General features: G+C 46.2%; 1 protein-coding gene and 1 long non-coding RNA gene across 2 annotated transcripts in view; both read right to left on the bottom strand.

The window, feature by feature from the left end:
- Peli2 (pellino E3 ubiquitin protein ligase family member 2) overlaps positions 1–20,810 on the bottom strand; it is a 139,724-nt gene extending 118,914 nt beyond the window's left edge. Inside the window, exon 1 of the mRNA XM_060382177.1 lies at positions 20,425–20,810. Coding sequence (XP_060238160.1) covers positions 20,425–20,501 — 77 coding nt within the window. The 5' untranslated portion in view covers positions 20,502–20,810. The remainder of the gene's footprint in view (positions 1–20,424) is intronic.
- LOC132653662 (uncharacterized) lies at positions 3,060–5,231 on the bottom strand. The gene is made up of 2 exons (XR_009591439.1): positions 4,045–5,231; positions 3,060–3,233 (listed from the first exon to the last, which is right to left on the bottom strand). It is a non-coding gene; the product is annotated as an uncharacterized LOC132653662 (long non-coding RNA).
- Positions 20,811–27,758: the final 6,948 nt, after the last annotated feature.

Below are 27,758 nucleotides of genomic sequence, written 5' to 3'. Positions count from 1 at the left end.
ACGTGATCAAAGCACATATGAACTCAAGCAGACTGAGGAGCATCCTCAGAGCCTGTATGGGTCTGGCTTCCAGTTCAGTGTTTTTATGGGATTCCTAAATTTGTGAACAATTAGGGTCTCTGATTCTTGTGCCTTCTCTTAGGCTCTTTTCCTTCTGTTTGTTTTGTCCAATTTAGATGTGTCAGTTTTTGTTTTGCTTTATTACATTTTATTTTATGTTATCATTACCCCTTAGAAGCTCATTTGTTTTCTAATGAAAAAGGGAGTGGGTCCAGGTGGGAGAGGAGGTAGAAAGGAACTGGGAAGAGTGGAGTAAAAGGAAACCACAATCAGGATATGCTATGTGAGGGGCAAAAAATACCTTTTTCCAATAAAAGAAAAAATTAAGAATGTAAAAAAGAATCCGCACATCTGTGTGCCATTCTAAGATTTAAAAATAAGCCAAAGTGAACTAAAATAACAATTATACCCAAAAAAGAAGAGAGAAAAAGGAAAGGTAAGCAATGATAAAAAGTGACAAATAGGACTCTAGCTCCATAATGGCTTAAACATGAAAGTACTGGAAATTCTACTTAAAAATAAGCAACTGCAGACAAAACATACATATCAGTCAATAATAGGTCTAAGACAAACCATGAGACCACTCAATCCCCTGAACACCAGTGTTTTAAATGTCATTCCTGAGCTCAGGAGCCCAGAAGTCCCTCTCCTCACATCTCCTGTCTGAACTTCCTTCCCTGGCCCAAATGGCTTCCTTCTCCGCGCCCAGCCACAGCAAACTAAGAAAAGCCATAAGTATGGAAGGCCATCAGTTGGGTTTAGGCCAGGGCCTAGTGCTGGATTAGATCATTAAAGATCCTATGACTTTCCTGAAGACTCCACCTCCACCTAGCTGTCCCTGCCTCCCTTCTGAAAATCCCTCCAGCTCTCTCTCTCTCTCTCACACACACATACACACACACACACACACACACACACACACACACACACTCATCAACTCTGTCAGCAGAGGAAGTGAAAGGTGGGCAGAGAAAGGCACCTGAGAAAACAAACATGCCAAGTGGAGGAGATATAACTATTTCCACGTGAGCTGAGGGAAGGACAGCCCTCTGAGTGAATGAGCAGGCATTATGTGACTGACAGTGGACCACAAACTCTCTGCTCCTTAAGTAAACCACAAACCAGTTACAGTGAGAAACAGAAAAGATGCAAGGATTAGCTTGATAGAGAAACCTTTAATATTTAAATACCCCATCATTACTCACATACCCCTACAAATAAAGCCCGACTTTAAAGCGTGCCAAAGAGGATGTTTTACGAAGATTCCAATTCCGAGCTTCATGAAGTCAAACTGAGCAAATCCCTGTTCCAATCCCTGTTCCATGACATTCCTGGTTGGCAGCTGCCATTCAGGCTTTATTGCAGAGACAGTACAGAAAATAAAGAATGACAAATAATTGTCAGTTTGGGGATAAAAAGACACATAGAACCACGTTTTCTTGGAGTAAGCAACTGCACAGTGTGATGCTCTGATGAGCATGTGGTAAGGTTTCCTTTAGTGGATGCCTGCAGCAAAGCTAGGCCCCTAAGGCATGAAGGAAACATGCTTCCTGGAGCCTGTCCTCCCCACCTCAGGGAGAAATACCAGCAGGCAGGGAGTGCAGAGCCAGTATGCTTGCCTCCTCTCAAGCTGAGTGAAAGAGCGTTCCAGCCCTAACAAAGTACAGGTTTCTGAACTTTTCTGCAAAGATCAACCTGGTTCATCTGCCTGAGGCAACAAAGGCAATCGCTCAACAGTTTAGGATCTGAAATTCCAACCATCAGACCAAAGCCTCAAACAGGATCAGGAATGGACAATTTTGCCTTTTAAATGTGTTTGATAAAGTTGGATGCCCACTTTTGGATGTGAGTGGCCATTTTTTTCACATAGACAGTGCACCACTAAATTCCTTCAAAGGAAGGTACCATGAACAAGGACCCTCCCCCACCCTGCTGTCATACGTGAACAAGCATTGTCTGCACAAGAATCAAACCTAAAGCGGTCTGAGCAGCAATCAGTATGCCCAGGAGACAAGAAAACCAGGGTCAGGATGGCTGTCTTGCTGATATCCATTCACCCTGGTGGCAGAAAAGACCAGAGGACCCACTAAATTTAGGAAGCTTTGCTGTCTTTACTCCCTTTAATCCAGACACAGTGATTACATGATTACACGTTACATGGCCCAAAAAGTTCTGTTTTCCCCGTTGTTTGTTCCAACGATAATGGAAGAAATTTCTCAAGTTTCCAGAGGGAAAAACCATCTTACTTTGCACATTTAACAGCCTCTCCCAAGAAAGAAAGAAAAAAAAGAAAGAAGGAAGGAAGGAGAGAAGGAAGGAAGGAAGGAAGGAAAGGAAAGAAGGAAGGAAGGAAGGAAGGAAGGAAGGAAGGAAGGAAGGAAGGAAGGAAGGAAACTGCAGGACTCTTATGTAAATTCTAAGGCATACAACAACTTTCTGAGAGAGACATTATGAAACTCATTTCCAACTCCTGGAACTCTGAGGCTGTTTCTTCCAGTGCAATGAATTAATGAAAATGACATAGTGAGAAAGAACTGCTAGCACCCGAAAAATAACAATGTGAGGGGAGATACCCCCTGAGGAGGCAAGGAAGCCCAAAGCTGAGTCTCTGCACACCTGAGGCGCCTGGAAGTGACAAAAGGCAGGCCCATAAGCTCTACCCACCTAAAGGGAGAGCGGTCAGCAATGCACAGAAGGAAGTATCGAAGGGAGAAGGAAGGTGGGGAAGAAAAGGAGGAAGCAGGAGAAGAGAAGGGGAGAAGAACAGAGAAGGGGAGGAGGAGGACAGACAGGAGAAGACAGGAGAAAGAGGAAGAGGGAAGCAGGAGAGGGGGAGTGGAGGAAAGAGAAAAAGACGCACTAGACTAAGAGTGGGAGCACTGGCATGAACCAACAAAAATCTGCGCTTTGTTCATTAATTAAAACCCTTGGCACTCCATAAATTACACTAATAAATTACATCAGAGAATGTAACAATTACTAAGGTCAGGAGGCTGAAGTAGTCAATTATTGTTTTTATTCTTATTTCAACAAAGGCGTTTCTTCTAAATGAGCAGCCCGGCAGAATGACAGATCACAGATGACAGCTCCAGCTTGGCTTTCTGGTCCCAATTCTCCCAGGTTGAAACCGTGATTTGATCTCATTTCCACTGGCCCAAAGCATTGCTGAGAAGCTGCAGTTTTGAAGGGTAAAATATAATTAGCTAACAGGGAAGCTTCTGAATTACATGTTCCACGGGTGAGTAGGCTGGCATGTTTGTTTTGCCCCCATGTGGTCTAAAGCCAGACACTCTGGACATGACAAAAGAAACTCTGGCCTCAATAAGCCACCAACCCCGCTGAGGGACACTGAAGGACCCCTGTGTGCACACGTGTGTGAATCCTTGGCCAGAAACACAGGTCCTGACTATTCCAGACAAGGGCTGAGGCACTCTCGGTGCTTGGCTTGTACTTTCTGACTTTCCAGAACAAATGCCTGAAAGGAACTGAGTGTTCTCTTAGATCCCTATTTCCTGCCTCTTTTAATTTCACAGTTATCCAGTGATCACTAATGTGCAGAAAGATCAATAAAGCAAGCCACACCCACCAAAGACTGGTAGATGCCAGTTGTATTTGAAAGGGAAAAAACTCAACTGTGGCTTAGAAAAAAAGAAAAATTCTTCTACGGTGACCTCGGCTAAGTAACCAGTTCGCCCCCACAACACACACTGTGTGTGAGCTCACACTCCTGAGGCATACTGGCCACGCTGAGTCTCTGCCATATAAGCAGCGACTTCTGGTGCTCGGTTCAGTGACTTTCGTGAACAAAATCTTCCCAGTATTATATTGCTGGTCTTACATCTTTTGTAAAGTCCCGTTACCATGGTCCAGAATAAACATTCTAGACCTTGAAATATATTCTGTCAGGGACATAAAGACTGTTTTCAATTTAGTAACAGTTACCACATGAAGCAAACAAATTTGTAGAAGAAAATCAAATGTCACCTCTTGGAGAACTGTCCCTCTAGAGATATCTTCAGTAGTGAGTTTACTTATCAGGCATGCCCACCCGAAGCAAGGCTACCACTCTTGAAGCACTGTAATTTCCCCTCATCTCTTCATTAATAGTATGTGTCCATCGTACTCCAGAAAGAAGATCTACTAGGCAAAACTCATCAGCCAGATATTCACCGTAAGACAGCTGCTTATTGTAATCCAATTGAGACCAAATGAACAGTTTCATTAAGCCATTTTATAAAACCACAGCTCACAAATCATGCGGACTGCAGCTTTCTCCCAAAGACCTGTGCACACACTGAGCAGCAAGCTGTTCCCCTCTGCACTGGGAAGTCATGAGGCTCACTGCTCACAGAGCCTGGCTGTGTCTGCTTCCCACTCAGGATACAGGGAGGCGGTTGCAGACACCACTAGGAACAAGGCCCTGAATTCACAGTGCTTCGCACTGCTGGCCAATGCACAAGTCAGTCATTTCAATCAGCACATTTCCCCCTTTATTTCCTATAAACCACATGAATCATCTGAATTTTAGACATTGCATTACTTACCAGGGCCCATATAAGAAAAGGAGTGGGAATGGGGAAAGATGAATATTCATTTGAGAATTCCACAAAGTGAAGGCTGAGTGGGAAGTTAGCGAAGGGAGGGGGAAACATAAAAGACACATTCTCTCCAGCAAAAAGAAACAGAATGTAACGATATCATCTCTAGTTCCTTCTGATAACAAGGAAAATGTAAAGTCCACTTGGCGTCCAGAGCACCCCAGCTCTGGAAGCACGACAAGCCCCACTCACCATGGTGGATGGGGGAATAGTGCGCAAACAGCAGTGTTTGCAGGGACACGCACCAGAACTAGCTAGGTGCAAACATCATCCACACATTGCAAGCAAAATGTTCTCGGGGCAGCAAAGAGAAAGAGCTGAGAAGCAAGAGCGAACTCACCCACAGCTAAGCCCAGCCTGCACACAGAGCCAGCTGTGATAAGCATCAGGGAAAAATAATGGAAAGAATATTTCTCTGTGACTTCAGGGTGAAAGATAAGGAGCCACAGCAACTAATTTCAAATAAAACTAAACCTCCATCACTGTCAAAATATAGCTGGGTTTGTTAATATTTCTGGGAAGCTTTTTTTAATACTAAGAAAGTTCAAAGCTGCTGCCATAACCCTGTATTTATCCATTTAATATGCCTTGTCTTCGTTAAACTTCAGGGGAAAAATTTTTTAAATCTGTGGCCATCTCATCTAAGGGACACTTGACTGTCACTGAGCACCCCCATGTCGTGTACTGAACAACTTTACAGCCTGCTTCACCTCAGAAAACAGACGGAATACTTTTAGAAGCCCAATTAAGTATGAATAAGTAAATATCTGCTTTCTGGACATAACGCAGTTTTAAACTAGAACAAGGCGCCAAAAAGGAGAGTGACCTGTTCCTACATCCAGGAAAGTGTCTCTTTCCTCTTTCTGCCTGTTCTTGCCAGGTGCTGGAGCACAGGGTGGCAGAGGGGACATTTAAGAGGCACAGAGGCCTCAGTAGACATCCTTGCTGTGGGAGGAGGGCAAAGTGTGAGGAAGGCAGTTGGGTGCCCAGTGGAGGGGACACCTAGGCTACACAGGTAGCAGGTAGAGAGGCTTGAATAGCAAGCAGGCAGGAGGAACTCTGCGAAGTGTGCGGAGGATGTAAACGGAGGAGGAGAAAGTTCTAGACGCATTTCAGAGATTCTGAAGGGAAAGCCCCAAAGGCAAGGACAGGTGTTCCGAGTGTGCCTGTTCAGCTTGCTCACAGAATTTCCTGTCCTGGAAGAGCCTTTTCCTCTGCCACACTGCATACACACAGCTCCTTCTGAAATCTTCTACATCAGCTTGATTCTCCTCTCACAGAACCTGTGACAGAGACCTTAGAATTGACAGGACAATTCCTGTCCTTCCTCACCCTACAAAAAAGGAGAATTTGTGTGACATGACCGATTAACTCAGCTCTACTTTGATGAAGAGAAGATATATTTGATTTATTTTAAAGTTTTAGCATGAGTCAAATTCTCTGAAAGACGAGGTCAGTTGGCTAATGCTTTTTAAGGGAGCACATATGCTAACTGTAAAGTGAAGAATATAAAATGTTTGTAGGCAAAGCATAACTAGACAAGGAATTGCAAAAATAGTAATTGTCTTTCAAATAAATTCTTTACATAGAGTTTTGTTACACAGCTCTTCAGGGTAACACCATATTGCCACAGTATAAATGGTCTGCCTTGAGAACTGTTTCCGTATGCAATTTTTTTTCAGTAAAGCAAAGCTAAAATGATTCTAATTAATATCTTTACGTTGCAAGAATCCAGGACACATAACTTAAAAGTGAGTTTAAGCTCAGGGAAACTGCCGGTTAAAAACAAACCCTGGAGCAAACCTGAAGAGGGGATGATTCGGTGATTTACTGTAAAGTGGTAGTGATCGAGTGAATAAGAGGGCCCAATTAGGGCAGATTCACTCAGTCTGCACTTAAGGGCCCACAAGAAAGCCCTTCCTTCCCTCAGGAGGGGAGGAGCACTCTATTGTCCACGGTGGTCTGAAAGGCGGTAACAGGAAGACCAGGGACCGGCATCCTTTGACCTCTGCCCTGGACCTGGAGGAGGAGCTCCAAGGGAAACATAAACAGCAGCCAGCCCCAGCAGGACTCCCAGAAACCTCCACTGCCACCACTCCATTCCCCACACCCTACGGATCCAGAAGGACGTCTTCTGCACTGCAAATAAAAACCACAACTTCACCTGCTTCTGATCTTGAATGAAAATTATTCCTGAGGCTCAATGCAGTTTTTTCGAGCGCTTGGAACATCCTGACACAAATTTCTGGAAGCTAAAATGCATGACTTTAACCATAAGACTCCCACTTAAATTCCTGACCGTCAACATCCTTTGGTGGCTGTGCACAGACTCAGTGCCTCATGTTTCTGTTTAGTTTGTTCAGCAGGAAAGTCAGTCCCTTCTCTAGAACAGTTGTGACCAAAACCATGGCTGGAGCCTCTGGTGGTGTCCTGTCTGCCTCCCACAGGACACTTAGCTCTCACATCCTATGAGGGAGTTCATGCTCTGCTCTCCCAGACAGGATTCCCAAGCAAAAACTCAAAACAAGAACTTTGACAGTCAGGTGGTGGAAGGGGATAAAAATAACCAAAGTGATAGATACGGGTTTTTTTCTCTTGAATCTCGGGGAAGAGGTGATTTGTGGTGTCTTTTGCTATTTAAAACGGTATTACACAGCAGACACCTGATGTAAGACAGTAATTCAATTGAAGGGCACTCTGATTAGTAAATCACTTGAATCTCACCCCTAGTAATTTACTGCATTTTCGCAATATGTTGACTGAATATGTCCCTGTGGCATTCGCATGCCTCAACATTCCCCCACATAACACCTAATACTGCTTATCAAGAATGGTGCATTTGTTCCCTGGTGTTTTACCAGCTCACACCCTAGGATGTCTGTTTGCTAAGCACGTTTTTTGAGAAACCCAGTGTTGGGTCATGGGTACCTCACCAAGCATGTTACTGAAGCCACAGGAAGACTGAACCCACACCCCATAAAGCTAGCTTTCCCAGGGTCTACTCACTTGAGCGTTTCATCAAAGCCCTCAAGCTGGAATCTGGTTCAGTTTAACACTTAGTCTAAGCCAGCAAAAGGTCCCCTTCCCAGCCTGCTGCTGGCCTGAGCACCTCGGATGAGCTGAAGGCAGTCCATTACTGGAACAAGCTGCACTGAGGAGACAGGAGTTGTGAGTCTTTCCCCTTAATCAATAACAGGAAGACCAAGAGACAGGAAAGGAAAACTCCACAGGCAGCAACAGTGAGACACAGGCCAACACCAGTCATTACTGAGGAAGAAAAGCTTTATCACTGAAGCTTCCTCCTTAAGCGACCAACCTCATAAAAATGCTACTATAAACAGACCCCAGAGCGATGGATCCTACAGCAGTGGTTCCCAACCTGTGGGTCACCACCACTTTGGGGGTCCAGGGAGCCCTGCACAGGGGTCATCTAAGACCATCAGAAAACACTATGATTCATAACTATAGCAAAATTACAGTTATGAAAAAACAGCTAAATAATTTTATGGTTGAGGCTCACCACAATATGAGGAACTGTAAGAAAGGGTCACACACAGCATTAGGAAGGTTGATCAAGGAATGTTTTCCTTGGACCATCAATTCAACTGTGATACAACCAGGTGAAGAAGATAGGAGTAGAAAGCAATCTTTACTGTTTTAAAAGTACACTGAGAACAAAACAAACTTTTTTTTTAACTGAAGAAGCTGATAAGAAGTTGTAAACACAAGACAACTTTTATTGCTGGTCACTTCCTTAAAGGAACAAAGTCTTGTGTTGGGTGCAATGAAAACAATCCAGAATGCAGGTTAACCTGAAAGGATGTAAAGGATGTAAAGCTTTAACCTGAAAGGATTAAAAGGATGTAAAGCTGCTGAAAAACAGAGGAAACAGTGAGCATTTGACCACTGTAGGGGAGACAGGCCTGAGTCCAGCCTTGGGCTCCGTCCTGAGGACTCCTGAGAAGAAACCAGGTGAGGTGATGTGGATCTCTCAGCTACATGACACCCTGGCTCCAAAAAGGAGGGACAGTAAGTGGCGAGGGGTTGAGCAGCAGCATTGTGGGTGAGGGAGTCAGACCACAGCTCTAAGACCTTGGCAAAAGAGCGAGGCCTTCGCCCTCAGAGTTCAAAGGCTTCGGCCATTAGCACTTCACAGGGGCTAGGTGAGAATAAATACTCAGAAAGGGTAGAAGCCATTATGAGAACTCAGGAGGCAGCCCTCTGGGCCTCCCACCTGAGACATGAAGCATTAGGCCTGCCTCCAGAGAAAAAGACTCAGTTCCTGATGCTTCCTCCTTAACAGAGCTCTGTAACACAGGTCCTCAGAGCACCAGGAGGCACCACTTAAACTCAAAGGGAGTGACTGCTGCACCCTGAAGGCCAGGCAGACACAGAGAGAGGGAAGCTGGGCCGACCAGGGCACGCAAGAAACAACTAAGACTCCTACAAAGAGCACTAAAGCAGGATTCTGCCTAGTTGCACATCAAAGGGGCTGGTCTGGATCAAGAGGCCAGGCCCTACAGCCGCTGCTGCTGGTGTGGCTTGGCAAAGGCGACGGTGAGGTGGGGTTGGCTCCTCAGTAGAGGGAACACCCTGCTTTGAACCACCACAATAATGGCCTGGAGGATGGCAGCCAGCTGCTTCTTATAATGACTGCTAGAAAGAGCATTGGGCATTCTAAAACAAGGAAAAGGAACAGTGGTCTGTGATGTCACTCTACTTCCTCCCACCCCAGTAGACACTCACAGGGTCGCCATGACCTGGGCCTGTGGGAATGCCAGACCAAGGGGGGTGGAGGACAGAGAGAGTATGGAAAGGGAAAATGTTATTAGATCCCTGACTGCCTGGCCAGTGGGGTTCAATCCCAGCACATCCATCACTTGTAGCTCACATTTCTAAACAACCCCTCATGGGACAAAATGACCACACTGCCCCACAAACGGCACGGCCAAGCGGCTGCTCCATTCACTGGGAGCAACTGCCCCTCCTCCGAAGAGAAGAAAGAGGCAGCGTTACCAAACTAGGCGACTCACAGCCTTGCAAAAGGGCTTCCTGCACCCAGAGAGCTCACTGAGTTGCCATCACACAGCTTCCCTGGCCAGAGCCTCTGTCCTCCCAGCAGCTCCCACCCTCCCAGCCTCAGTTTGATTTCCAAACACAGCGAGTCTCTCAATCCCCAGGCTCTATGTGCTTCATGAACCATGTTCTCACCTCACTACCCCACTCACAGCACCCCACTAGTTCCCACACTCCACTGAAGTGGAGCCAGAGAACTCACCCCTCACACACACAAAAACTGTACTGTGTCCCCTGTATCTACCCTCATCCGTGGCAGCACCTAGCTAGGTTTAATCTGCTCGAAGTCTTTTTCTGCCACTAGATGACAAAGCCCAAGAAGACAGGGACTAGGACCATTCACCAGCCCCTTAATGAAAGAGCATACTGACCTGACAGCATGCTAGTCAAGCCTTCCAATTCGACCTCCTTCCCCAAGCACTGCTCTCTCAGGGTTCCAGCGCCCCAGTGGCTTTGACACTACAGTCCCAGAAAAAATCGGTCTCTCTTTAGAACTGCCCAAAGGCTGCAAAAGGCTACCTCAAGAAATCCTTCCAATGCCCCCAGCAACATGCTCTCTCTCCTTTGCTCCGTGGAAAGAATCAAACCTCTCAGCCATTCACACTGACCTCCCAGCCAGGCTCTGCCACCAGGGAGAAGCATGGACGAGTCACCAAGCTGGAACCTCACTGCCTAAATAAACACCAACCTTGGGACAGTAACACAGAACACCTTTCAGAACCTGGCACAGGATGTCCCTGTGAGGACCTGATGGCTGGGTCCCAGTACTCCTGAGCTCCACCTGAAACCACCACAGCCAAACCACCAAAAGGCCATCACTATAAAAAACTGAGGGGTTCCACTGTTCAATTTCGAGATGTTCGCTGACTCTTAACTAGACACACAGGCAATTTTCCATGTGATCCCAACATTATTACAGTTTTAAACTTAACATGACAAAACTGTAAATGCTAGAGACTTAAAACACAACATTTGAAAGTGTCACCTAACCCTTGGTTGATTTAGAGTAGAAAACATCTGGGTAAACCTTAGAAGTTACATTTTTCTCTGCTACCTACTAGAAGAGCCTGTTTTTTGTGTGTTGTCTCTGGTTTGCTTTGTTCCCTTACTATGGGACATACCCAGTTTCAGCCAGCCCTGGCGGCTTCCGTGTCTGTAGCCTTTGCCTGCTTGCTATCCAGCACCAGAACGGGTTTGTGGCATTGCTGCTGTCACATCTGGCTTCCCTGTAGAAACCACCCAGCACTACAGATGCCTCCGGCCTTTGCTCCTCAGCCAGCAGAGAATGGCTCTCCCGGACACACACAGGCCTGCAGTGTGGAACTGTGCCACACCCGCACTTCCCCAGGTCGCACCCAGGTACAGCAGGTGCGCGTGAGCTTTCCATGCTGCCTCCTGCCCCTCAACTGGACGGTAAGCTGCTTCTTCTGCTCTACAGTACCTAGAGGACGCTGGGAGGTAGGGATTACTTCCCCTTCTCAAGACTCTGCCCGTTCTATTACTTCACATCAGGTGACCTTTAAAAGACTAAAAATTCTGTCATGCACTTGGCTGTCCTGGGTGAAAGCTTCTTCTGTGGAAGTTTCCAGAAGCATCGTTCTCAGTTCAGACAGGTTGGTGGTCAGTGGCTGGCCCTCAGCACAGCTCAGGAGATGGCATGGGGTAGGAGCGAGATTATGTGACGAGCCTCGAAGACAACTTACATGCGGTAAAACTACCCCACAGATGCCTTTGTTAGCTAAGATTCTCAAATGCTCTACTATTTAATGTTTAGAGTAACTGATCAGAAATACTGTAATTACACCAATTAAAGTAATCAATAATCTAAAGTGAAGAAAAACAAGTCAACCAAAGCTCCATGACTTTACTTCACATCAGAGTTGTCAGATCTGACAACTGAGCTATGCAAATGTGGTATTCAGGTGCCTCGAACAAGCCTCCCAGAACAGGGCCACACACAACACCCACCCGCTCATCTGCTCACAATTTTTCATTTGGGCAGAGGATGGTGCAAGGACCCTTCATGCTGTTCTGGGTGGTGCCAACTGGCAGCTCAGTGGCCCCAAGGAGCTACAATGGTCTCACTCACAGGTCCATAACCTCAGCTGCAGCAGCCAGGAGAGATGGGGTCCAGCACGCCGTTCTCCTCCTCTTCTGTAAATCTCTCATGCACCAGCACCATTCTCTCCAGAGACGTGGTCAAGCTTCTTCACACGGCAGCCCTCCTCAAAGGGAACACTCCCGTGTAAATTTATGATGTTACTCCCATAAACTTCACGTTCAAGTACTGACTCCCAGAAAGCGCCAGGATGTAAATGAATTTGGAAATGGGCCTTTAAAAAACGTAATTAAAGTTCAACGGGGTAAGGAGAGAAAGCCTCATCCAGAGGTGGGTGGGCAAGCTGAAGAAGCCAAAGAACATGGTTACATGTTAGCCAAGGGCAGAGGCACCCTCCTAACATCTTGGTCCTGAACTTCCCACCTCAGAACTATAAAAAAAAAAAAAAAGTTTCTGTCATCTTCTCTATAGTGTTTTGTTTTGTTTCTGGCCCCAGTGGAAGGTGAAGGGCAGAGGCTACAGCAGCCATTGAGGCTTATACACAGAGGCTGGGCCCCACCCCTTCCACCACAGTGACCAACACAAACCCTGCAACCAGCAGGTCTGAAGGGGAGGGGTTCACCACTGGTGAGGACCAGCACACCCAGGCAGGGCACAGGGAGCTCTGGCTGACTGACTAGAGCATGAGGTGATTTCAAAGACCTGACCTCCCTCTCTGATCTCCATCCAGCCACATGACCAACTGGAAAAATGGTCTCAGCTCCACCTCAGTAGCATTTCAGTACAATTCTTTCTCTGAGTGGCTTTAAGATGATGCACTGAAGTTATTAAGTGAAAACAGGTGCAGCATGGGAAAACATCTTGAAAAGTAGGGGACTGGTCGGCAGACTTTCCTGGGATCCAAGCAAAAGCAAATTTCTGTGTCTACACGTGCTTCCAAAGAAAGAGCCTTTCCTCACGGTACTTCATCAGCCAAGGGGCCTGGGAAAAACTAATCACACAGAGCAAGAGGTGTTGTGACAGCTCACAGTCCACAGTGTAGGATCACGAGAAGAAATCTGGAAGAGATGTGGAGGGGTGAGGAAGGGTGGGGAGGGACAGGGAAGGGCAGAAAAAATAAGGGAAGAGATTAAGGCTCCTCCGGGGAGCTTGCTATGATAATTAACAGCCTAGACGTTGAAATGCAGCAACTGCCTGCTCCAGCTGAATTCTGTTACACCATTACCAATTAGAAAGGAAGCAGAAAGCTTGTAGTAAGGATTTCTTATCCTAAAAACAGATTTGACATGAGCTGAAAAGGCAAGGAACCAAGGAGAGAGAAGCGCCTGAGCGAGAAGCCTTATGTGGATGGCTGGAAAGAAAACCTCAGCCAAGACTTAACCCTGAGGCCGAAATGTCCTTGATGCATACATATTAGGTTGCCATCCAAGACGCCAGTATGCCACAGTAATTCCAGCCGCAGTTAACTTGCATTGATGACCACAGTCTTTCAACACCACCGCGGTGCTGCAACGCAGCTCAGAGCAGCTGGTAAAGCCGCAACAGATGGCCTGCTTCCCTGTGAGGCAGAACTTTTGTGCAGGTGAGAAAACGACTGTTAGGTAACCCACGAAAAGAAAAACAAACAGAAGTTGAAATTGGAATAGCTAATGTCAGTCAAGTAGTTCCTGGGAGAGACATCCCATGAGTATCTGATGAGACCCAAAAATATGTGCCCAGCACTCCACAACAGGTGCAGATGCAGGTCCCGGCCTTAGGGGTGTATCCAGGGAAGGCAATGCCGTTTCAGTGAACGCTAGTGGAATGCAAGCACCACTCTAGGTAAACTGCATGCTTGCATGCATCACCCTGTCACTTCAGCCTGACTCATGCACAAAGTACCTGTCTATTTGTCCCTGTTGTCCCTTTGGGAGACTCCTTTGCCTTCTAATGGACAGAATCCCCAAACACCTTTGGTTGTAACACCAGAATGTGTACTAACAAGGAAAAAAAGAAAGGCATGTCAATGAAAAACTAAACAGTGGGTGCCCTGAAAAGAAGACTGTTTTCTCAGTAGCTTTCCCTCACTCTTTCTGTCTGAAAGGTGTCCCACTACCATTTATCCCTAGCACCCAACCCCTCTACCACCCCTCATGCACAACCACTCACTCTGAAATTCTGCTTTTTATCCTGCCTGTATGCTTGTCACCTCTGCCCCTCAAAGCGAACATGAGGTATGTGACAGTGGCTCAGGCTTAGCCTTACTGGCCTGAGCCAGTAAGATTGTAGCCAATGAACAAACTGATTCATGTTACAAGGCAAGGGATGGGACTAGGTCTCAAGGACAAGATGCAGAATCTGGAAAGCCAGGTCACAGCTCTCTGGCTCACAGTCCATTCATTCACTTTGCTTTGGTGGACTCTACCTCAGTTTCCTCCTCCATCACCACTGTGCCCTCTTGGCTGAAGGCTCTGGTCACAGCCCTTTCTACTCCTACCCTTGCAATAGTCTCCAACTCTTCCAAACATAGCCCCTCTCGGCCCATCTCCATTCTCATCTCCCACCTTACTTCATTATTCCATTCAATCACTTTCTTGAAGGAACTATACACAGCTCTACCCGAATATCAGCATACCTTAAACCCTCTTGCCTCTTTCTAGGCCACCCGTTCCCATTTTAGCGGAGGACGGAGGGGTCTGTGAAATGGCAGCATGCTCCCCAGCCTTCTGCTCTTCCTGACTATGCTGGAAACTCTGTGGCGAGGACTCAGTCTCTCCTGAGCATCTGAGTACCAAGCATGGCATCTAACAATATGCGGGGAGTAAATAATGAGCCTCGGCTCAGCAACAGCTGGTCACTATAGGGATGTGACAAGGGTGTCTAGCAATTCACCAGGGCGAGAATCCTGCCTGCCTTACTTTCTAGCCACATTCCCAGGGTCTGGTAGGGTGGACACCCAATAAACATTTGCTGAACGAATACATTCCTGGCTTGCTTGAGGTTGACTCCACCCTTCTTTCCCTCTTGAGGAAATGTATCACAATGTGTGTGGGTGAAAGCATGGCATTATTAGGGGAACCTCACTGAATCACTTGGAAGACCCACCCTTTACTGCCTGTCATAAATCATCACACACAAGGTGGCTGAGAGAGAGGTTCAGAATAGCCAATTAGGACAAAATTAAGACACATGAAGCATGTTCTATGTTTGTCATTTTGTTTTCCAGAAGATGAAGATGACAGTAAGTTCAATAAGAACTTGTAAGTCGATCATTTAATCTTCATTTTCCTTTTACGAAACACCCCAGGAGAACCCTTTAATTTAGATGTTAGCAATTCTTCCTCATGGATGTTTTTCTCCCATGACAATGAGGCCCATGTGTTGCTGTTATGTTCATTTAAAAGCCAACCTACAATACCACTTCAGGGATGTCACTTCCCACGCACACCGCTCCAGGGTGACAGGATCAGACAGTGTAAGACTCAATGTCCTGTCTTACTTTGTCTCACGTCTGTCTGTGTTTTATCCTTTGGATAAATATGTATAGTAAGTCAGTGGACCCTGAATCAAGCTGGTCTCACTTTGTTTATACAAAGCTTCTAGAAATAATGACTGCATGAGGAAATACACCCCAAACGAAAAGTCCTAATAAAGTTTTCAGTCTTGGCATGTTAAGGAAACAAATCTAAAAAAGCCAGATTGGCAACCCCACTGCCACACAGACAGCCACATACACCAAACAAGGCTAAAGTTAGTAAAGGAAAACATAGCAACCCCAGGCTAGGAACATCATAACCCTTAACAGCCTGCAAAATGAGGCACCACCCACAAACAGACTGGCCGCCAGGCTCCATACCACCCCACATGCTGAGGGGAAACAAGGATTCTGCGTGTTTATTTTTAAACATTCAAGGATCTTACACTCTACAAAACACAATGTTTGACATCTTTGGGCTCAAATAAGAGTGAAAACTAAGAAAAAGTACGTAGAGTATACGGTTAAGTTTCCTTCTTGCTACCAAACAGGGAGGCAGTCAAGGCAAGTCCAAAGAGCACAAAATGCAGAAGGCACATGGAAAAGAGCCGCTTTAAAAAAGTAATAAACCAAGTCCGTAACATGGTCAAGCCCTAGAGCCCTTTGTCTCATCTGACAGGACAGCTGCCAATCCAAGGGACAAGCAGTCACAGTGGGCGATAAGCCCTGACTGCAAAGGTTCTTAAACCTCTTTATTTTTTATTTTTTATTTTTTTATTAGTGTGTGTGTGTGTGTATGTGTGTGTGTGCCAAGCACACATTGGCAGTCTGGTGAAGCCTACTGGGTCCTGCTCAGAAAAAGAGGAAAAAAGTCTTCAATGAATAAAATAAAATACAATGAAATTAATTACTTATTTATTTAGTTACTTATTTATCAAAACAGCTTTTGACTGGAAAATAATCATACTTCTAAGAATCTCTTAATGTGCTGGAGGTGGAAAGCAGGGTCTTGCACATGTTAGGCAGTGGCTTTACCATACGTGTGTGTGTGTATGTATTTGAGCAGGGTCTCACACAGCACAAGTTGGCCTTGAACTTAAGTCACTGTGCAGCTGAGGATGACCATAAACTCCCCAGGACTTCACGTATGCGCCACTATGCCTCGCCTACACCTGTACTTCTGTATGAAAACATTATATAACATACAGGTAGGTCTTGTGTTGCCTATCCTTTTTTGTGAGATGCTAGATTTCAGGTGGAGAACTGTAAAATAGTTTTTCCAAATCCGAGTTTGTGGATTCCCTGAATTCTACTTGTGGACCCTTGATTAAGAACCCTTGGCTAAGTGTGCTGAAAACAACATACTTTATGATGCAGCAAACAAAAACTCAAGTCTTGCAAACCCATTCAGCTGTAAGGTAAGGGAAACCAAGAGTAAACAATTAGGTTTTGTTTTTGTTTTTTTTTTTTCCCAAAAACCATGATGGGCCATTAGTCAGCTACAGAGCAGCAACCTTCAAAATGAATTCAGAAAGGGGCTCTGAGGTCTCAATGGCCCCCCAAGGGGAGTAAGCCAAAAGTAAACAAGCCTCCCTCCCCACAGGAGCCATGGTTTCTTTGGGAAGGGCTAAATACTACACCTCTTAGGCTCTTTCCACCCCAAAGTTCCGTTACCACATTAACCCATCTTTTTTGCTGTCTGTCTGCTTAACTTCAAAACATGATTCTTTTGCTAAAAATGTAATTACACTTATTTACTCTGGGGAATAGAGGGGGCACCTGAGCCATGGTTATTTACTCTGGGGAATAGAGGGGGCACCTGAGCCATGGTTCAGGCGTGATGAAGGTCAGAGGACAAACTGACAGTGGACCCTGTTTCAAACTCAGTTTGCCAGGCTTGATGGCGAGCACACACCTACTGAACGATCTCTGCAGCCCCATCTTCGCCTTTCTAAAACTTGGGTCAGCACATTTTACCGACTTTGCACGATTCGTGCATGAAACATTGATCAAGTCAAATCTGTATAATACTGCAACTATTTAAAGTCTGTTTTGTGTGTAACTACTTGACAGAAGGCAATCCTATCCTTGGTCTTGTGTGTACTGTGTGTGTATATAGGCGCGTGTGCATGTGCCTAAATGTGCACACACGCCTGCAGAAGCTAGAGGTCAGTGTAGAGCACTGTCCTGTCACGCTCCACTGTAATTTTTGAGACAGGGTCTCTCACTGAATTTGGAGCTGACCATTTGGGCTAGACTGGCCAGCCTCGGGGCCCCTGGGACCCATGATTCTCTGCCTTTCTAGTGTTGCGGTTACAGATGCAGCCACATGCCTTTTACATGCCTTCTACATATGTGCCCAAGCTTGTGCAGCAAGCACCTATTCACTGACCCATCTCCCCAGCCCAGCACTGCTTGTCTTTCTGCTATCATGAGCCTGGATGTGTGCCCACATGGATTCTAGCACCATCACTCTCAGATCTACAAGATCAACAAATATCAAGCTATTTAGAATTTGTTAACTATGTGTTCCACATTTGAGCGAGTGAACAGAACTACAGAATATGCCCCAGAAAGGCTTCTTGGAGACTACTTTGATATTGCTAAAGGGGGGGGGGGGCTAAATCTAAATCACAGAACCAGTGGGTCAGAAAACAAGACTTTAATAAGGACCCCACTACATTGAATGGCTCTTAAATTCCAAACTACTTCCCCAACTTTAAAGTATTAGCCAAGTTTAAAATTCTCAGCTAAAAAGAGCAAATAGGCCAATCTTTTCTCCACCTTTTCACACAGCAAAGACTTGTGACTACAACACAGTAACTGGTTAGAATTATCAAATAATTCAAATTCCACTAATTGAGCAGAAAGTGATGACCCCACTAAAATCCTGTGGCATTCTCTCATATTGTGCAACCTATGACAAGAATCACAAGCATCTGTAGGTAGATCTAAGCCCGAGTCAACTTCTCAGTTTGCTCTCCAAATTTCCCAGTAACATTTTACCATGTGAATCAGAACACAACAAAAAGAACAATCACACGGCAGTTAAAATAAAACCACTGTTCTTTACAAGTAAACAAAAACTCCTGGCATTATCAAATGCTGTAAGCATCTTTAGCCTCACGAATAATTTCATCAGGAAAATTTCCTAGACAGTCTCTTGTTCACCAGTATCCATGTCTCAGAGGACCAGGCATGCAAAGTGTTGCAGTTTTCATTTAAATCCACGTGTTTTCAAAGGGAAGGCATTCGCTTATGTGCAGTGGGCAGAACATTGTAAGGCTTTGTGAAAACCTGAATAGTTCGCTATTTTACATGCAGTCTTTAGTGTGCTCACTGTTGCCACAGTTAGAAATCAGAAAGACAGAAAGAGGGGGAGGGGTGGGGAGGCAGCCACAACTCAGGCATACACAAACGAGCCCAGCATCTGCTACTCTCGTTTTTTTCGTCCTTCAAGACCTCCCTCAGGCTGGCAAGAAGCAAAACCCACCTACAACTGCAGCACTCCACTGCTGACCAACTTCCGTTCTGAAAGTGACAACACCTAAGATCATTACCTACTCATGTTTCTTTCTACTTGTGCCTTGGTCTACACTGAAATGGAAGTGTTCCGTCCAGCACAGGACAATAGCCAATGGCCGAACAGGGTTGGCATGTAGTAGGCGGACAGGTAACTGCTCTGTCTGCCTCCGACTACGAAGTAAGAAACCCCTAAGCTAACGCGGATCCAGAAAAAGCACTAGCGAGGCGCGGCGCAGGTGCTACAGGCAACGTATTTACACAGGCACTAAATTACAACAGTCCAGGGCATAAATTCTTTTCCAGGCTACGGAGTGCCCTATACTTTTAGCTGCGAACACAAAACCTCTCCAGGCTTATTCTACACTGCTCTGAAACATCTCCGCAGATTGCCTCAAAAGGAAATAATGAAATGGCTCTGGCGTAAGTTAATCTTCTGTGTCAAATTCACAGTGTTAAGCATACTCTGAAGCCAGCCACATAAACAAAACCAAACTCCACAAAATTAGGCCGGGCTGAAGTTACATAAGACAGACTAAACTGTGGCTTTCCCCCTGCTATTCCTCCCTCTTCCCGGCGAACTCTAACATCTGTCCCTCAAGTGCACGCAATTCCCATGCAGGTGCGGAACGCGCTCATCGCTGAGCTTCCAAACAAGCAACGGCATTTCCAGTATCACCCCCACTTAACGTGCTAGCAAGAACCCGAGGACGGCTAGAAAACTTTAGGCGAGCGTCAATCTTTTAAAAATTACTGTTCAGTCGGCACTTACTTCAAGATAGTTTATCAAAACACGCTTCTCAAAGTTCCCAGCGTCCCCGCTGGGGAAAGCTTCCTCGCGTGCCTCTAAGCCCACCCATCAGCACCCGGGCGGTCTGAACACAGATCTTTCCACCGGGGACAAAAGCGCGGGTTCCCCGGAGCGGCACGTCCGAAGGGAAAACAACCCTCTCCCAGCAGCACTTAAACCCAAGTTGCTCCAGCTCCGAGTTTCCTGCACTTTACGCCTCCCCCTCCCACACCCTGCCCGTTGCCCACTTTACCCCGCTCTAATCCCGCGAAGCCTCCCGCCCGGTTTATTAAGAGTAAACAATGGAAATGTCACAAGGAAACTCAGGAAGTAGATGAAGTCTCTAATTGCAGCCGTTTAACGATCGGAGATAATTACTATCTTCAGATTGTGGTTTTCACCAGCGCAGGAGGAGCCGAGGCGGACAGCCTGGAGAGCTCCCCGCCGCCCGGAGGGCATCGCAAGGCCGGAGCCCGGGGGTGCAAGGGCCCGAGGGGTGCGGGGACCAGGGGTGCGGGGGCCCGAGGATGGGAGACCCGGGGGACCCGGGACCCGAAGGCGGGGAACCCGGGGAGAGCAGCAGCGGTCCAGGCCTTCGGCTGGGCGCTGAGGAGGAGGCCAGCCCGGCCCCCGGGTCACAGACCGGAACAATGCGCGGCCCCAGCGGACGCGCTCCGGGCTCGGCAGCAGGGGCTCGGCGCCCACGGCCCCCGGGAAGCGGAGGTCCCCGCGGCCGCCGGCTCCCCCAGCGACCCCCCGCCGTGCCCGAGCGCCCCCCGGGCCGCGGCCCCCCAGCGCCCCGCGGACCCGGGCCCGCGGAAGCGCAGCCCTCCGCGCCGCCCCGCCGCCCGCGGCCCCAACTCACCCCAGGACCACCAGCTCCCCGTATTTCACCGGCTCCTTGTCGGGGGCGCTGGGCTCCTCCTGGCCGGGGGAAAACATGGAGCCGCGCTCGGCCGCCGCAGCCGCCTCCGCCGCGATCCCCGCCGAGTCCGCGCCGCCGCTACACTCCCATCCCGAGAACGGGGTGAGCGCGCCGGGGAACGGCACGGCGGCGAACGGGGCGCGGGGCGGCCAGTCCCGCGGCTGCTCCGTCGTGGCTGCGCGCGTCGCCCGCCGGCCTCCCCGCAGCTACGCGCTCCGCCGCCGCCGCGAGCCCGACCCGGCACGGACTGCCAGCCGCCGGCCGGGGCCCCGCGGGAGGAGGAGCGCGCGCCGCCGGGGGCTGAGCGGGCCGGGCAGGTGGGACGGCCGCGCCGCCGCCCGCGCCGCCGCGCTCCCGCGGCCCCCGCCCGCCGGCCCCCGCGGCCCGCGAGCGCCCCGTGTTATGTAAACATAGAGTAAAGGGGAAGGGAAGCCCTTAAAGGGGCAGCTCTGTTTTTCTCCTCAGTTCCTCCGGAAAGTTGGAGCTGCTTGCGGGAGGGGGTCCCCTCCAGCCCCAGCTGTGCTCCCGGGGCTCCCGGCCCGGCGTGCCTGCCACCCGGAGGGTTTGCCCACCGAGCTCATGGTGGAAAGTGCTGCGCAGACCGATCTGGGGGTGTCTGCTTTCAAAGCCAAGCCCTTGAGGGGGCTAGAGAACTGGAGGAGTTTGCCCACTGTTGAGGGGGTGGATTGGGAGGCCCTAGGAGCTCCCCACCACTGCAGGAGAAAAGAATAAAGACAAGGAAGGTGTACCTAGAGAAAGGAGAAAAGAAAGACAAGAAGGAGAGAGAGGAAGAAGGAAAAAGAAAAGTTAAGAGTTATTTTTAATCCCTTGTTCATGTCCCTGCCCTTTCTTTCAATCCCCTAGGGAATTTAAAAGGGAATTACCGAGGTGGATTTTTTTCTAATGAATACAAATGTTCCTTTATTTCCACGGTTTAATCAAGGCACCGTCTGTGTTTTATGTTTTTTTTATGTTACTATGTCTTTAAAATATTGTAGACCGTGATAGTTTTACTGACTGCTGTTTTTCATCATAGAGGAATTTATTATTCTAGCATTTATTAAGCCCTTGCAACATGCTAGAGACGCTACATATTACTGCCTGTCACTGCCTTTCCAGACTGTTAAATATTTAAAGAAATAAATACTGCAAAAGCTACTCGATGTATAAACGACTGAACACACACACACACACACACACACACACAGGCTATGACTCTACGTAAAGAACTAAAAAAGAAATAATTGCATGGGTAGCTTCCATTCTACTGTTCAGCACCATGCGTGTATCATTCTCTGACAGGCTATTACTGTAGTGACATGGTGCTTTCTGTAATTTTACTTCAGTTAGTAACTGGCTTTTCTTCTTTTAATTGAGGCTTTAGAAATAAATTACTCCAGAATAACAAAAGCCACACTACTGATGAGCCAAAAATAAACTTTATTAAACAATTACCTTATTTCCGCTCATTATGGAAATCCCATTCTTAGACTAAAGACAACTAGCTATCCAGCTTAATGTACATAGCCTCTGTGGTTCTGTTACGGAAGCTGTAACGGTTTGGCCAACAGTCCTTCACAGGAGAGTTGAGTTCTTTCTCTTCATACAGTGCATGATTAGTGTAGTGTTTCTTTACTCTGTGGTCCTACTTAGCATATAGACGTGTGACTGTCAACAGCCTTTTGAATCATGTCACAGTTACCCATCTCCCTAATTACAGCACCTAGCTCTGTCATTTGAACTTCTCCAGGTCTATTCTCTTGCTGCTACTGATCTCTAGGCTACAATTACCCTCTCCTCTCCTGGCATGCTGTGCTTTTGTGCTTGCATTACAGCGTCCTGGCTCCATTTCTTCCTTGCTGCGCTCTGCATCTGCTGTTAGGAGGATGGAAACAAATATTTATTAACCTCCTACTAAGCTCCAAACCCTAGGCTGACAGTCGGAGACTCCTCCGCTGCTGCCAGCTCCCCAGACACCACTGCCCTCCACGGGGCATCTTCTCTTCTCTCCCAGCATGACTTGTGTGTTGCTGGTCTGTCTTTAGGAAAGCTGCTTCTCTGAGGCTTTGTATCAGCAGGGGCTTTGATCTCAGGCAGCTCTGGGCTTGTGAGTATATCGCTTCTGTCAGTCACTATGAGGAAGCCTCACAAGCTTCCAGACTGGGAGATCAGTCTGTTGATCACCAGCAGGAATGTATGCATACGGGAGACAGGTGAGGGAATTCAAATGAGCAAATGGACCAAATAGGGCCTGTGGCTCATCAGTGTCCTGTGCCCTCCAACAAGAGTATCAGATGCTCATCTCTGCCTAATTATTGCTACGTGACAATGATAGCTCACTCTTAGGTATGAAATCAATGTTTAAGCCCCCGATTCTGATTATGCATAACCTCCCAATATTAATAGGTCAGAAATGCAATCAAGATTTTTGGACTTGGGTGCATGATGTTGTTTTATTGGTTGGCTGCCCTTTTTACACTAAGTGAGCACATTGAAGCTATGTCCATTTTTTAGGTGGTTCCCAAAGCCCCCAAGTTTGCTTTTGCTGATTTTAAGGAAGGATATATGAGTTAAAATGAATGAATACTTTTAAATAAGATACAGTAGAGCTGAGAGTTAGTGGTGAACTTGACTTTCTCAGAATCTATGGTCTGGGACTCTAAAAAAGCAACTTGCTTTTCTGTCTTCCCATTCCTTCCCTTATCAGTTACCTGCTTACAGCTTAAACCAGTAAGAATATAACCACCTCTGTCAAGGCTAACACTAGGAATCTGATTGTAACAGGACTTTGTCTCCTCCTGAATGTAATTGTTTTAGTAGCTCCAGGCTGGTGGGACAATCTGGCTTTGCCATCTGCCAATCCACTGAGAACCAGGGTGGGGTTGGCTTTCCTTGCTAACCCCTCAGCCCCTTCTCTTCCCTCCCTGCTGTCTCTGTCATATATGTCCTCCAAGCCACTCTCGAAGCCATATTTTCTAAAATAATGCAGTACTTACACCTGATTTCTCTCCCTGATAGATCCACCTCTTTTACATTCAAAGCAAAACTTTAACCAAAAGGTCTATGTTCATTTTTACATACTTTAAAGAAAACCAACCATATACGTAACCCATATTTCTAGAATGGAGAATCTAATTTTTGGCCACAGTGTCTTTATGTTCACAAAGACTACAGAACAAGTATATTCTTTCAAGAATGTGGATTTGGACAAGCTGGTTTTGTGTGTGTGAAAATCAGACACTTGACTTTTAAACTATATTTTCATCTATAGGCTTCATGTGGCTGTTTGTTTCTGGCTGAGAAAATATTGTGTGTTCTCCACCAACCAATTGGAAAATGTGTAGAAACTGAATTTTTGAAACCCATTTTAAAAGTAACCCATAAACTTGACTGGAAATAACCCAATTTGCCATGATGTGTGTTTCCTCTTTAAAACTTATTTTTACGTCTTTATTTATTTATCTGAGGTGGGAGACACGCACATATATTTCTTGGTTCACTTGGTAGCAAGTACCTTTATTTCAAATTGCAGCCCCTTTTATGTTCTTATTTTTTTCCTTTCTTCCTTTTTTTATGTTTTGTTTTTTGTGTTTTGTTGACATATTCTTTCTAAGGAATTTGTTATCCTACTTTTTCCTCATTTAATATTATATTCTGAGTGGTTCTTTTCATTACACCCTGATGATAATGTGGGGAGGGGTAGATCAAAATTATCAACATTTACTAATCATTCTTTCTTTATGGAATATATTTTGATTTTTTTTTGCTCTTATGAAGATATTTGCTTCTGTTAGTATTTCACAGAAATTAATTTCTACAAACAATTACCTTATCAAAGGGTAAAACCATTTTAAAGACTTTTTGATGTATTCTCCCGAAGTGTTTTTTGAAATGATCAGGGCCTGCCCATTACATTGCAACCAAAGTAAATGAGAGCCTGCCCGAGAGAAATGCTCGGCGGCATTTTTAAATACACACTTACTTGACAGGGGGTCATTATCTTTATTTCTCTGGTTAGTGTTCTGAACAGTGTCCACTTTGACAAACACACACACTGCTGCGAGACCCACCTCCACACATGGCTAAGCACACACATGACTGCGTGGTTGCTTGTAAGCAGTGCTCTGCCACAGGTTTCCAGAACCTTCCTTCGTGCATGACTGGATGTTCACACCCACTGAGCAGCAGCTTTCTCCTCATCCCTCCATGCATGGCCACTGCTCTACTTTTGGCTTTGATTAGCTGATTGCTTTTTCCTGTAAGTGAATCACACTATATTTTCCCTTCTGTGACCTGTTTACTGTGTTATCATGGTGGTCCCAGGACTCATCCATAGTGTAGAATGTGATAAGATTTCCTCGTCTGGGCTAAATTATCTATTTTCTTTATCCATTCCTCTTTGATGGACACACAAGATGGACAGATGATGGACACTGTAAATAATGCTGCGATGAACAGGGGAGTACAACTCTCTCTCTCTCTCTCTTGTTTTTTGTTTTTCGAGACAGGGTTTTTCTGTGTATCCTTGGCTGTCCTGGGACTCACTCTGTAGACCAGAGACCAGGCTGGCCTCAAACCCAGATCTGCCAGCCTCTGCCTCCCGGGTGCTGGGATTAAAGGTGTGTTCCATCATCGCTCAGAAGCACACTGAGATCTTGAACTGAACTCTTTTAATAAATAGAAGTGGGTTTGTTGGCTGATATGACAGTTCTGGCATGTCTTACCTGTGTGAGAAGCCTCATAGTGGTTCAACGGAAGCCATTTTATTTTCCGACCAACATTATGCAAAGATTCTTATGTCTCCCATTCTCACCAACACTTATTTCCTGTTTTGTTTTTCATTTCTGAGCAAAAGAAATCACCTATGAGATGATTTGTGTCCTGGTTTCAACTGGCAACTCACTGATCTTAGGCTTTTTTTTTTTTTTCTTCATCTGTTGATGTATTAACATCTGTTGGTAGCTGGAAATATGTGACCTTTGAATAAATGTCAATTTAAAGCTTTTGCACATTTTCAGTCAGCCATTTGTCTTGCTTTTGGAGGTGTTCTTTACCTAGTTTAGATACCAATCCTTGGCCAGATACACAGTTTGCAAACATTTTCTCTCAGAAGCTTGGCAGTTGCATTGGCTGACTCAGAATGTTTCAGTCCAATGCATCTCTACCTGACATGGTTGCTTTCTTGTCTGTCACGGCCGAGAAACAGACAAGATGACTGCCTCCCATCTTTTCCATCCACGTTCTTCGTTCTTCTCACAATTGCAGAGTTTGAGGTCTGCTCGTCATTCGTTTGTGCATCCAGAGGCTAGCCTTGAACACACAGATCCTCTACCTCTGCCTCCTAAATGCTGGGCTTAAAGGTATGTGCAGCTGAGCCTTGGCATGGCATGGTTCAAGTGAGAGAAATGAAACCCAGAGATCTGCACATGCCCCTAAGTTACAAGCTCAGCCCTTTGTAGGAGGTCTTCTGTTTAAATCCTTTGTTCGTTTCCAGTTGGTTTTGTAAGTGTTGTAAGATGAAGACCCAATCTCATTTCTTTGTGTGTGGTTTCTAGTTGTCCCAGTGGCATTTGTTAAGGACACAGTCCTTGGCTTTACCTGGCTTGGCACTCTTATCAAAGCTTAGCGGACCGTATGCAGTATGTATTCTTGTGTTTTCAGTTGCTACAACAAAACATCTGAGGCTGGGTAATTTGGAGAGAGAAGGGGAGATGAAGGGGAGAAGAAAAGAGGAAATAAAGGAGAGAGGAGAGAGATTTTGCTCATTGTTCCAGAGATCCAATGCAAGAGCAGGTTCTGCTTGGCAATAGTGAACATTTCCTGGTAGGTGACCTCACAACACAACGACAAGAGCATATGTAAGAAGCAGAGATCACATTATGAGGCAGGAAGCCAGATTACGGGGAAACCCAGTTTTAACTACTCCCTCTCATGAGAACTAATGCACTCTGCGTTAGCCAGCTTTCAATGACTGTGACCAAAATAACAGAGACGAAGGACTTCAAAGGAGGAAACGTTCGTGTTGCCTCACAGTTGCAGAGCTTTTGATGCGTGACCGCTTGACTCTTGCTTTGGGCTTTGTCCTGAGGCGGAGTGTCATGACAGGGATGCATGGTCAGGTAAATCTATACCTGTTATGGTAGCCGGGAAACAAAGGAGGCCGGGCTGCTGCGGCCCCAAACTCCCCTGAACACCAGGGCCCAGTGAACTTTGTTTCTCCAGACTCCCCCTCCTAAAGGCTCTACTCGCTCTCTGCTCTCCCTAGTACCCCGACCAGAAGCCAGACTTTGAGCACAAGAAGCTTTAGAGACACCTAAAATCTAAACCAGTTACCATTAGACTATTCTGAGGGCAATATTTCCCAGGACCAAATTACCTCCCTCTAGGTTCTACCGCCAAACGTACCAACTCCAAACATCCCACCGAAGACCACTCTTTCCACACGTGAACACTTCAGGAAAACATGTGAACCATATATAGCCATAACTCCTGATTTCATTCATTGGTCTGTGCGGTTTTTGCTTGCTTGTCTATTTCTTCTTATAAGATGTATTTTATTTGTGTGTGTATGTGTGTGTTTGAACATATGTTTGTGGTGCCCTCAGAAGAGGGCATCAGCTCCCCTGGAGCTGGGAGTTGGAGTTACAGGTATTTGTTTGTGAGCTGCCCTGTGTGGGTGCTGGAAACCTGAACTTAGGTCCTTTGGAAGAGCAGCAAACGCTCTTAACTGCTGAGCCGTTTCTCTCAAGTCCTTAAGTTTTTACAGCAGAGCCTCCCTATATACACCAGGCTAGCCTCAAACTTGTGATGTTCGTGACTACCAAGTGCTTGGATTACAGGAACACCCAGGCATACTTGATCTGTGTATTTTTATACCTATGTCATGCTTGTCTTCAGGAAGTGTTGACTAGATTTTGAGACCAGAAATTGTGAGACTTCCATCTTCATTGTTTCTCAAGATCCTTTTGGCAAGTCATCATCATTTGTGGCTCAATACAAAATTTTAGCTCATTATTTTCTATTTCTGCAAACGGTGCCATTGAGTATTTTGGTTGGCATTGTGTCGAATTCACAGCTTTTGGCTAAGACAAGCCTGCGAATATGCTTCTCTTAAAAACTCCAATCCACGAACATTCATTTGTCAGATTTCCTAGCCAGTTAATCGTCTACACGAGTCTTTGACTCACTGGCTAAGTTTGCTTCTAAATGTTTTATTCTTTTTGATATTACAATAAGTAGGATTTTTTAAAGTTTTTTTTTTTTCTGGGACCAGT

The sequence above is a fragment of the Meriones unguiculatus genome, chromosome 4 (genome assembly GCF_030254825.1).
Source record: "Meriones unguiculatus strain TT.TT164.6M chromosome 4, Bangor_MerUng_6.1, whole genome shotgun sequence".
Classification (NCBI taxonomy): domain Eukaryota; kingdom Metazoa; phylum Chordata; class Mammalia; order Rodentia; family Muridae; genus Meriones; species Meriones unguiculatus.
This window is presented reverse-complemented; position numbering and strand designations above follow the sequence as displayed.